This window comes from Marmota flaviventris, chromosome 10 (assembly GCF_047511675.1).
Source record: "Marmota flaviventris isolate mMarFla1 chromosome 10, mMarFla1.hap1, whole genome shotgun sequence".
NCBI classification, from domain to species: domain Eukaryota; kingdom Metazoa; phylum Chordata; class Mammalia; order Rodentia; family Sciuridae; genus Marmota; species Marmota flaviventris.
In genome coordinates, this window is record NC_092507.1 from 114,344,154 (window position 1) to 114,356,576 (window position 12,423).

A 12,423-nucleotide genomic window follows, 5' to 3' on the forward strand; every position below is an offset into this window, starting at 1 on the left:
AAGCCTGGTGTGTGGCAAGGTTTTTTTAAATGCTAATAAATTCTTAGACTGTGGTTATGTAAGTACAGGATTCTAATCATGAGGTTGTGGTTTATTTATAATCACCTGTCCCAATGTTTTCATGCTAGTCCAAAACACCCTAAGTATTATTCTCATTTCTATTTTAAGACTATTGATAAACTGGAGCATACCCCAAATGGGTTATCAGCAAGACAAGATGTCTGAAAACCCTGTCACAGGAAGAATGGCTAAAGGAAAAGGGATTATTTTTCCTCCCACTGGGAGAGTTTGAAGGGATGTAATGGATACCATCATTAATCTACAGGGTTAGACTGTAGAAGAAAGAGAATCAACTGATTTTGTATTTCTTTAGGTGTAAAAGAGAGAAGATGAAAACGCAGAATCACATTGCTGCTTAACACAGTGACATTTAACTACAGGAGCTGGGCATGGTGGTGCAGGCCTGTAATCCCAGAGACTCAGGAAGCTGAGGCAGGAGCATCACAAATTCAAAGCCAGCCTCAGCAAATTGGTGAGACCCTTTCTCAAAATAAAATAAAAAGGGCTGGTGGAGGGCTGGGGATATAATTCAGTTGGTAGAGTGCTTGCATGCACAAGGCCCTGGGTTCAATCCCCAGCACCCACCAAAAAAAAAAAAAGGGGGGGGGTGTGTGCTAGTAGGGCACTCCTAGGTTCAATCCCCAGTACCAAAACAAAATAAAAATCAAAAACAGAAGAAAACTTAAATTATAGCAATCTAATAGTTAAATGCTAGAGACAATGAAAATGGAATAGAAAAAAATAATCTTCCATGGATTTTATAGAGGATATTGAACATTGGTTCAAAGGTTGGAAGTCCCTTCCAGTAGAATTCTGTGATTCTAAATTAATCTTTCTCTATAAACTGATGAAGTAAGGCCTGGAGATGTGAAATCGTTTGGCCAAGTTCACCACTAGTATACCCAGAAACTCGAATTCAGACCAATGCTTCCTCCATCACCATTCACTTCCTCTCACTGAGGCGAAAGAGAAGATGCCAGAAAACATGGCAGAGGAAGTGATGTAACATTGGTAGCTGGATTCTTTCCGGCACCCATATGCGTATCCGGAATACTGTATGTGAAGTTTCAATGACAAAAAGGTACGAGTGATTTCATTTCCCCGGGGTGATTTGCCTGCCTTCAAGGCTCTCCTCCACCCTGTCTACTCACAGTGACAGTGGCCAGCAGCCCCTCAGGCACATTGGCCACAATGATGCCAATGAGAAAAATGACAGCCTCCAGCCAGTCATAGCCCAAGAGAAGCGAGAGCCCAAAGAAAGTGACACCGAGGAAGATGGCCACCATCGTGATAATATGGATGAAGTGTTCGATCTCCCTAGCAATGGGCGTCTTGCCAACCACCAGGCCTGATGTTAGCGTAGCGATTCGGCCCATCACCGTGGAGTCTCCTGTAGCAATCACAATACCCTGGGCTGTTCCTGTGGGTGAAAGGAGAGGGACAACGTGATATAGAGATATAAGAAATACTGTAGTGGTTTCTGCTCCCAGTTCCTGGGATTGAACCCAGGGCCTCATGCTTGATAGGGAAGCACTCTACCACTGATAGCCCTAGCTCTTGCCCACAGTTCCTGACAGAGAGCTCCTAAAACCCTTATCTGCTAAGAGAATCTGTTGTTTTTCTTTTTCTTTTCTTTTTACCATCCCCCACCCCTGACTTTTTTTTTTTTTTTTGAGACAGATCTGGCTAAATTAGCCAGGCAGGGCCAGGCAGGCCTAGAACTTGTAACCCTCCTGCCTCAGCCTCCTGAGTTGCTGGGATTACAGGCATTTGCTACTGTTCCCAGCAAACTTGTCCTTTTTTATATGGTGCTGGGGATTGATCCCAGGACCTTGTGTATGCAAGGCAAGCACTCTACCAACTGAGCTACATCCCCAGCCCCAAACTTTTCCTTTTTGGAAGTAGCAATTAACCAAGACAAGTTCAGTCATTAAGGTTCTCCTCAATTCATTACGCAAATAAGGGTCTCCAAGTTGGAAAAGTCTCTGAAGAGATCTCACAGTTATCCAGTGATACCCTACTTTACTGCCTAAAGTGCCTTGAAGAAGGTCTTCATGCCAGGTGCATGGTGGCATGCGCCTATAATCACAGTGACTAGGGAGGCTGAGGCAGGAGAATTGCAAGTTTGATGAAAGCCTCGGCAATTTAGTGAGCCCTAAGCTTTTTAGTGAGACTCTGTTTCAAAATAAAAAGCAAAAAGGCCTGGAGATGTAGCTCCGTGGTAAAATACCCGAGTAATAAATAAATAAGTATTTTTCTTTTAAAAAAGAAGGTCTTCATTACACTTATCTGAATATTTCCCGTTGCCTGTATATTTCCTTCTCCAGCTGCTGAATCATTTTTACACCCCCAGGAATGATTCTCAACTGGAAGCAATTTGCCCCCACCCCTCACACAGGGGACTTTTGGCAATGTCTGGGGACATTTTGGTTGTCCTAAAAAGGCTAGGAGGAGCTGCTTTTGGCATCTAGTGGGTAGAAGCCAGGGATGTTGGTAAAGATCCTGCAGTGTCCAGGACAACCCAACCCTCCTCCTCCCCCAACAAAGAATTGTCTGGCCCCGAATGTCAGTAGTTAGGAAGCCCCGCTTAACCTGCGCCCATGACTGGCTTTGCTGACTAGAGCCAGTCTGACCTCTGCTGGGGAGCACAGGCCACAACAGCTGGGCTGCTGTGCCTACCCAGGGCTCTTCTCTCCACCAGCAGTGCTCCAGGAGCCGGAAGGGCAACTGGGACATCAGGTGTGGCTTTACATACACATGATGCGGGCGTTCTCCACATGGCTGGAAATGAGGGGCATGGCAAGATTCAATTCTTCCTGCTTTACCATAATGACTGAAATTTCTACTATTAAAGTCAGAGTCAGAATCACTCAGGAAAGAAACATATTATGGAAATAGCACTTATTTTAAAATTCAGTGTACATTCAGTCTTATATTCAGAAGTTACTCTTCTTTTTTTTTTTTGGATGGGGAGGATGGGGATTGAGGTGTGCATCTAGATAAGTGTTCTACCACTAAGTTATATCTTCAGACCTGTTTTTAAACTTTATTCAGAGACAGGGCCTCACTACAATGCTCAGAGTCTTGCTACATTGCTGAGGTTGGTCTCAGATTTGTGATCCTTCTGCCTCAACCTCCCAAGTCACTGGAATTACAGGCATGTGCCACTGTACCTGGTTAATGACCTCTCTAGTACTGGATTCAATCCTCAGTATCAGAGGAGGGAGGGGAAGGGAGAGAAAGGTGATAAGCAATCTTTTAGTTCAGATCAAAGTCTTGGAAAGAACATGGGCTTTGGCAATAGACCTGAATTAGAATACATGATCCTCCTCTTCTGATGAGTTTTACCCTTGGATAATTAATTGCTTTGAGCCTTCATCTTTCATGGGTAAAATAGGGCTAATACCTACTATATAATATTGTGAGAATCACGGATTATATTGATAGTATTTGACATGGTGCATCCAATAAAATGAATTTATGCATCCAATAAAATGTAGCTATTTCTAGATACCCAAACATTTATTCTTAAGCATTAATAATGGTTTTCAAGTGTGTTCCAGAGAGTCTTCAGGCTACTTTAAGGGAAAGGGCAAAGGAGAGATTGACATAATGCTACTGAGTCCCTTGTTACCGCTTTGGTCAGAATTGCCTCCTGGTTTAAAGATGCCCTAGATTCTAGGAGCAAAGTTAAAGTCTGAGGAGTACCTCTTGTTTCTCAAATTCTCAATGCCAGTATCCTCCTTGGACAAGGGACTAGTTAGAAGTTAGGGCTTCCCTAGGAAAAGAATGATCTAGCAGGGATGAATAATTTTTCCTCCTTCCTGTGTTGTTTTAAGCATCTAGAGGGTAGTCATTCACTAGCTAGAAAAATAGCTTATAATTATAGGGTACTTACAATGTATCAGGCCTTGTGCTAAGAACTCAATACTTTTGTCATCCACAGAAAAATCTAGGCTAACGACTTTTAGTATCATCAAATGTGGAAATGTGCAAGTGGGGGTCTTTAGTGGTGGTGGGAATGAAATTTGGGGAAAACCCCAGAGGGTGCTTTTCCACTGAGCTATATCCCCAGCTCTTTTTATTTTTTCTTTCGAGACAGGGACTTGCTAAATTTCCCATGCTGACCTCAAACTGGTCTTCTCTTGTCTTAGCCTCCCAAGTCTTGGGATTATAGGCACGCACCACTGCACTGGTAGAAATGGTGGTTTTGACCTTGAATGAAAAGGTCACACAGCTCATGATCCATGGCTAGGCTAGCCTGTTCACCAGTTCTTCCTATCCCAATCCCGTTAGAAGATAGAGCGCTCTTGAAATCTTTCTGTTTTGGTTTCTGCTTTTGAATTTATGCTACTTATGATCCAATATTCACCTTCTACACAGTTGGTGGAGAAGAAGCAGATATTTCGTGTCTCCAGAGGGTTCTCATGGGTGAAGTCAGGGGAGCGGGATTGGGGCTCTGACTCTCCAGTCAGGGAGGAATTGTCCACCTGGGATGGGAAGGAGGACAGGTCATTAGGTGAGTGTGGGGGGAAAGGCAGGTACATTTGTATCTCTACTTACCATCATTTACATATAGACAGAAACAAATGTACATAACCAGCATCTTATTGTCTAACCTTAGACTCACACTAGTAACTTCTCAAGGTTCTGAAATTTTTTTCTTCTGTGTGTGTGTGTGTGCGTGTGTGTGTGTGTGTGTGTGTGCTTGATACTGAATGTTGAACACAGGGGCATTCGGCCACTAAGCTACATCCCTGGCCTCTTCTATTTTTGATTTTTTTTTTTTTTTAGAGAGAGAGAGAGAAGAGAGAGAGAGAGAGAGAGAGAGAGAGAGAGAGAGAGAAGAGAGAAGAGAGATAATTTTTTTAAAAAATATTTATTCTTTAGTTTTCAGCGGACACAACATCTTTGTTTGTACGTGGTGCTGAGGATCGAACCCGGGCCGCACGCATGCCAGGCGAGCGCGCTACCGCTTGAGCCACATCCCCAGCCCCTATTTCTGATTTTTTGGGGGGTCTTACTAAGTTGTCCAGGCCGACCTCAAACTTTCGATCTTTCTGCCTCCGCCTCCTGAGTCATGAGGATCACAGGTTTGTGCTACCACACCTGGAAGGTCATACTTTTTCTCACTGAGCCTAGGTCTCTACCATACTTTCAGACCACCTTAGCCCCCTCCCTTAGCTCTCCACCTCTCCTCACCTTGCATCCTTGTGAAGAGATAAGCCGGAGGTCAGCAGGGATTCGGTCTCCACCTTTCACCTCTACCAGATCTCCCACCACCACGTCTTGTACATCAATTTGCATCTTCTCTCCGTCTCGAATTACCAGAGCTTGCTACAGGAAGATAGGGCAGAGTTGTTTCTAAAACTTTTGATTTTCCCAGTCTCTTACTTCCTATTTTTCTAAAACTTCAGTTCCTGACTCTTTCCTCTGACTCCTCTTTTTTACTGTCACCCACTACAATATTTCTGAAGGAGTCTTTGGTAGATTGCATATTGCTGCCAGGTGTGGTGGGGCACACCTGTAATCTCAGCAACCTGAGAGGCTGAGGCAGGAGAATTGCAAGTTCGAAGGCAGCCTGGGCAACTTAGCAAGACTCTGTCTCAAAATAGAGTAAAAAGGACTGGAGATGTAGCTTAGAGGTAGCATACTTGCCTGGTACAGCATGCTCAAGACTCTGAATTTAATACCCAGAGTACAGGGGGGGGGGGGGAAAGATTGCACATTCCTATAGCCACCATCTGCAAGACTCTTTGCAATGAGACTTTACTGGTCTTTCCATCAAAAGGTGGGGTCTATCTTTTCATTCCTAAGTCTAGGCTTAGCCATGTGACTTGCTTTGGCCTTAAGATATTAGCAAATGTGATGCAAAGTATAGGCTTAACAAGTGCTTTTATGTTGGGATTTGTCCTGTCGTTAAAGGAACCCACTGCCACCATCTGGACAAGCCTGAGCTGGTCTTCCAAAAGAACAGAGATCATGAGGAGAAAGGCCCCTGTTGTCCCAGACATCTGAGCCAAGGCCCCAGATAAGTCAATGAGGTCATCTTAGATCATCTAGCCCCAGCTGAGGTCAGCCCAGACCACAACAATATCCCAGCCTCAGAACTGCCAGAAAGAATATGTTGTTTTAAGTCATTAGATTTGGGAGTGGTTTGTTAGGCAGCAAAAGCTAACTGATAATTTCCAATCCTAGTTCAAAACTACCAAAACACTTTCTTTAACACTCTTACCCAAAGACAAAATTTTTTTTAAAAATTCTATTTTCATGGTTCAGGGAATCGGATCCCAGAGGAACTCTCCCACTGAGCTACACACTCAGCCCTTCATTATTATTTTTTAAAAATTTGAGACAGGGGCTGGGATTGTGGCTTAGAGGAAGAGCACTCGCCACACATGTGTGAGGCACTGGGTTCGATCCTCAGCACCACATAAAAATTTAAAAAATAAAGCTATTGTGCCCACCTATAACTAATATATATATATTATTATTATTTTTTTTAATTGAGGCAGTTTCTAAATTGTTCAGGCTGGCCTCAAACTTGTGATCTTCCTGCCTTAGCCTCCCAAGTCACTGGGATTAACCCATATACTCAGCTGAAAACATGAAATCATATTGATACCAAAAAGAATCCTCGGCGATAGTGCTATTACATTGTCAGGAAATTTTGCCACCTATTCTTTTACAAGTTTCAAGGCATATGCCTAGGAACCTCTGTTTACTGTCTGTTCTTTTCAGGTATCTGTACAAAAAAAAATTATTTGAAAATAATTTTAAATTTTTGAAAATTTTAGAAGAATAAAAATAGCATCGATGCTTGTAACCTTTAACCTACATTCGTTCAACTATTAACATTTTATCTCATTTGCTTTATTACTTTCTTTCTGTGTGTGCGTGCACGTGCATGCGAATGCTTTTTTCTTGAATTATTTGAGGTTTTGTTACATATTTCACGATCTTTTATCCTAAGTGTTTCAGTGTGCATTTCCCAAGAATTTGGGATATTCTCTTATATAACCACAATACAGTGATTGATTTTGGTAAGTTTCACATTGATATAATATTTTACCATCTGCATTCCATTTTTGTCAATTGGCCCAAAATATCTTTTAAAGCACTATTTTCGGATTGCAGGTGTAGCTTAGTGGTGTGCTTGCTAGCATGCAAGAGGCCTTGACTTCAATCCTCAGCACATACATACAAATAAAGGCATTATTTTTTTTTTCCTCTAGCACTGCATCAAATTTAGAGGTGTAAGTACTGAATTTGGTTGTCATCTCATTTTTCTTTTTTTTTTTTAATACCGGGGATTGAACCCATGGCCAATTTTCCTCTGAGTTTTATCCCAAGGCCTTTGTTATTTATTTTTAAATTTTGAGACAGTCTCATTAAGATGCTTAGGGCTTTGCTAATTTGCAGAGGCTGGCCTTGAAGTTGTGATCCTCCTGACTCAGCCTCCTGAGTTGCTGTGATTACAGGTATGTGCTACCATGCATGGCTAGTAATATCATATCTCTTTAACCTCCTATAATCTGGAACAATTCCACAGCTGTTCATTTTGTGTGTGGGGGGGTGGGGTGGGGGGTGGGAACTGAACCCAGGACCTCACACATGCTAGGTGAATGTTCTACCATTGAGCTATTCGTTATCTTTAACATCACTGACATTTTAAAAATCTAGCCTCCCTGCCAACTCTTGTCTTTTATTTTTCTTATTAATATTCTGTGGTGCTGGAATTGAACTCAGGGCCTTATGAAGGCCAGGGAAGTGCTCTACCACTGAGCTACATCCCCAGCTCATTTTCAGACAGGGACTCACTGTTTTCCAGGCTGGCTTTGAACTCGTGATCCTCCTGCCTTGCCCTCCCAAGTAGCTGGGATTACAGGCCTGTGCCACTGTGCCTGGCTCTATGCCTTTTTTTTTTTTTTTTTTTTTTTTGAGGTAAGGATGCAATTTCCTCATTAGATTCCTATTGTGCCTCTTAGACTAGACTACTTAGTGGTAGTGGCGTCTCTTTTGCAGAGGTTCACAGTTTTTAAGGCCTGATAGAGTCGCCCGGTGCCTTCAACACTAGCCTTGCCCAGCTCACTCTTTGTAGGGTATAATTCTCCAGGGGACTTACTAACTCATCTGTCACATTCTAAACACTCGTCCTACCTGTGGCACCATGTTCTTAAAAGATTCCATTATCTTTGAGCTTTTGGCCTCCTGATAATAGGAGAAGCAGCCGGTGATGATGACCACTACAGACAGCACGATGCCTAGGAACAGCTGGAGACCGGGAAAGGGCGCATCGGTAGGTGCTTTTCTTCCTCTTCATCCTCAGAAAAGCAGCTTCCAGAAGTAACAGCCAGTTGTCCAGGGGAAGTACCCCCAGGGCTGAGTTGGAGGGCAGAGGGGCTGAGAAGAATCAGAGCAGCACCCGTGCCCTTTTTGGGGAAGGAACCTTGAAGTTTGGTGAGTGGTCAAGAAAATCCAATCCAAAGAAGGTCTAAACCACCCTCTCTAGGAAGGCTACTCACGAGTGGGCCGTGGGTAATAGGAACAGTAAGGATACAGGGGCGGAGAAGAGGAAAGGCCTGCAAAGTATTTTGATGATCAGTTGGAAAGATCATCAAAGGAGAGAAAGTTCTCCCCGCCCCACAGTACTGGGGATAGGATGATCCAAGAGTGCTCTACCTCTGAGCTATATCTCCAACCCCTTTTATTTTTTTTTTTGTTTTGCGACAAGGTCTCACTAAGTTGCCCAGGTTGGCCTTGAACTTGCAGTCCTCCGGCCTCAGCCTCCCAAGTTTTTGGGATTATAGGCATGTGCCACTGTACCCCGCAAAGCAGAGAAAGTTTCTGAGGGGAATCCTGCATCTCAGACAGTTGGACCAGGAGCTTTCTAGATAAAGGCAAGGAGAACTAAGTTGGACCGGGGGCTTCCTTAGAAAGTGCTGGTACTCCTAGAGACTCAGGCCAGAGGACTTCAGGAGTGTAGACAGAAGAGTTTCAGGGGCTGAGCAGAGACTGGACTGGCCAGTATTCGTTGAGCAGACTCACATTATCTTTGGGAGGTTCCTGATGGGCATACAGCTGAATGCAATAGGCCAAGAAGCAGAGGATGGCCCCAGTCCACAGCAGGAGAGAGAAGCCGCCAAACAACTGTTTACAGAATTTGACCCATTCTGGAGTGGTGGCAGGAGGAGTAAGTGCGTTGGGTCCATCTCGAAGCAGGTTTTCCTTTGCTTTTTCGGGGCTAAGACCCTGAGTGGAGAAGAAATAGGGATGGAGATTGAGATGGGGCGGGGGGGGGGGGGGGAAGAAAGAGAGAGGGAGAGAGAGGTGAAAAAAGAGACAGGTGAGCCCCACCCCCACCTTTGTGGGTTTTTTGAGGCAGGATCTCACTAAGTTTCTGAGGCTGGCCTCAAATTTGCAACCCTCCTGTCTCCGTCTTCTGAGCTGCTAGTATTACAGGTGTGCCCCCCTGCACTGGCTCTTTGGGGTCCTTGGTAAATGAGAAGAACTGTTACGGGATCCTAAAGACAAAAAGTTTTGAGAGACACAGCCCTGGACCATCCTTACTTTCTTAAAGTGTCCCAAGCTTTGTTGGGGGTAGTTCCATGGTGTCCTGTGGAACTTCGCTGAGGGGGAGAAGTAGGGACGTTGGACTTGAGGTTAGGGAGCATGATTTCTAGAGCTAGAAATCATCAGTCAGTGCTTTTCTTCCTCTTCATCCTCAGAAAAGCAACTTTGAGAAGTAACAGGCAGGTGTCCAGGGGAAATACCCCCAGGGCTGAGCTGGAGGGCAGAGGGGCTGAGAAGAATCAGAGCAGCAACCGTGCCTTCTTGGGAAAGAACCCTGAGGTACCGTGATGGTCAGGAAAACCCAGTCCAAAGAAGGTCTAAATCTCCCTCTCTAGGAAGGCTATTCATGAATGGGCAGTGGGTGGTGAGGACAGTAAGGATACAGGGGGCGGTGACAGCCTCAAGGTCAGAGTTGGGGACCGCTGCCGCCTCTGGGAGCTCCTTACTCACTTTGTTCAGGTCCACAGAATACTTGGCACTCAGCTCTTCCAAGGTTAATGTGTGGTCGTCCTGCAGGGACAGTAGAGTCATTGAGGGGGGAGGTGGTGGCCCCAGGTTATTTTCAGGGAGAGGGGGAAGAAGCATCTTGGGGAAGAAGACAGCTCAAGCCTGGGTAATTCGCTCTCTGCCTTTTTTGGGGGGTGGGGTGGGGGGTGCACTAGCAATTGAACCCAGGGAGGCTCTACCACTGAGCTACATCCCCAGCTCTTTTTATTTTAGTCAATCAATTTATTTTCATAACTTTGTTTTATGTATTTACTTGTATGTGGCACTGAGGATGGAACCCAGGGCCTCCCATGTGCTAGGCAAGTGCTCTACCCCTGAGCCACAAACCCAGCCCTATTTTTTATTTTATTTTATTTTATTTTTTTAATTTTGAGACAGGGTCTCACTAAGTGGCCCAGGCTGGTGTGGAACTGGGGATCCTGATCCTCCTGCCTCAGCCTCTGGGATTGCAGGTGTGAGCCACCAAGCTGGCCTGTGTGATGCCTTTAAGGAGTGTTGTTGGGAGGCAGAGTCGGTCTGAGGGCTGTTTCAGGGCCACCGGCTTTGGGCACACTCACCATGACCACCTCCTTCTTCAGTTCCTCTAAATCTTTCTTCTTTTTTTCCCTTTTCACTTTTGGTTTCTTGCTAGTTTTAAACCTCATTCTGGGTCTTGGGCTTGGAGTCCTCTCTCGAAAACTCATTGTCCCTTTTTTCTCTCCGAACCCCATGGTTGTCCCTGGAGAGAGAGAGGACCCAGATCAGCAGGTGGGAGGAAGCTGAAAGGGGGAGCGGGGGTGAGGGATGCAGAGGAGGGAGGACCATGGCTGCCGAGGGGAGGAGGGTGTGGGGGGGCTGTGGAAGGGAGGGAGGAGGGCGGAGGAGGCCGGGAGGAGTGGAGCAGAGCAGGGGCGGGGGCGGACCCAAGGGAAGGGGTGAGAGTAGTTGGCAAGGGAAAGGTGAAGAGGGAGAGAGAGACCTGAGCAGTAAAGCTGAGAGGAGGAAGTTTCTAGAATGAAGGAGCTGGGCGAGAGGAGCCTGGGCTTCCAGAGCTAAGGAAGAGGTGGAAGGCTGAAGAGTTGGAGCTGAGGAAATGAACAGTGTGGCCAGGACTTCCGGGGCCTAAGTGCTGAAGATGCCCAAGGCGCCAGCAGGTGGGAAGTGCAGCAAGAATGGAGAGGCCTGAGCGAGCTTCAGGGCGCTGGGAGCCCCCAGCCCCAGGCCCTGTGGGTGCCCTGGCAACCCCCGGGGCCTGGCATCACAATGGCCTTGTGGAAGTTCCAACCCGGAATGCACCCCTCTCAGTCCTTGGGTCTGAAGGTGACCAGAGCAGATTCTGCTGCAGAGAGCATCTGGGTCTGAGGGCAGAACTGGAACAAAGCCCTGTGTGGTCCTGAGACCTCTGAGGCCTCGAGAGACCCCAGGGGGATGACAGAAAAATCAAGCAGGTACTCTTGCGTGTGCACGCCTCTTCACCAACACGGAATCTGATCCTTCAGTTCTAGAGATCAGCTAAAATAGACCTGATGTGGAAGAAGACCTGGTCTGATTTGGAATAAGTCTTGAGTTTGAATCCTGACTCCTCTGCTTGTCGGCTGAATGATTTTAGGCAAGTTCACTAACTTCTCTGTGCCTTTTCCCCCTTTACTGGAAAGGAGGACGCCATCTGCCTCATAAGATGGCAAGAGTAAGGGTTAAAGTCAGGTGCTTTACATAAAGCACAGTGTCTGGCGTATATGGGGTGTGCTTGAATTTGGTATTAGTCTTTATTTTTTTTTTTTTTTTTGGTACTGAGAATTGAACCCAGGGGTATTTAACCACTGAGCCACAGCCCCAGCCCCTTTGTGGATGTTATTAAAGACAAGGTCTTGCTGAGGTGCTCAGGGCCTCACTAAGTTGTTGAGGCTGGCTTTGAACTTGTGCTCCTCCTGCCTCACCCTCTGGAGCCACTAGGATTACAGACAAGCAACACCATTTCATTTGTGGCTTAATATACAGTTCTTCTTCTTTTTTTTTTTTCCTAATTTTTTATTGGTTGATTTTTAGATATACCTGACAGTAGAGTGCATTTGACATGCATACATAGAATCTAACTAATTAGGATCCCATTTAAAGCTATCCTCTTCCATGTGAATATCACAGTATTCCCTCATTTTTATTTATTTATTTGATTGATTGATTGATTTTGTAGTTACTAGGAATTGAACCCCAGGCACATTCTACCACTGAGCTGTACCCCCAGCCCTTTTTATTTATTTATTTTAGTTTTGGGGGTATACTGGGCATTGAACCCAGGGGCACTTA

At 45.3% G+C, this 12,423-nt stretch overlaps 1 protein-coding gene across 1 annotated transcript in view; it reads right to left on the minus strand.

Annotated features, from left to right (window-relative positions):
* The window catches only part of Atp1a4 (ATPase Na+/K+ transporting subunit alpha 4), a 32,796-nt gene extending 21,946 nt beyond the window's left edge, over nt 1–10,850 (minus strand). Inside the window, exons 1-7 of the mRNA XM_027950730.2 lie at nt 10,698–10,850; nt 10,084–10,143; nt 9,109–9,312; nt 8,221–8,334; nt 5,263–5,397; nt 4,433–4,550; nt 1,212–1,480 (exon numbers count right to left, since the gene is read on the minus strand). Of these exons, the coding sequence (XP_027806531.2) occupies nt 1,212–1,480; nt 4,433–4,550; nt 5,263–5,397; nt 8,221–8,334; nt 9,109–9,312; nt 10,084–10,143; nt 10,698–10,850 (1,053 nt within the window). The remainder of the gene's footprint in view (nt 1–1,211; nt 1,481–4,432; nt 4,551–5,262; nt 5,398–8,220; nt 8,335–9,108; nt 9,313–10,083; nt 10,144–10,697) is intronic.
* Between the last annotated feature and the right edge of the window lie 1,573 nt (nt 10,851–12,423).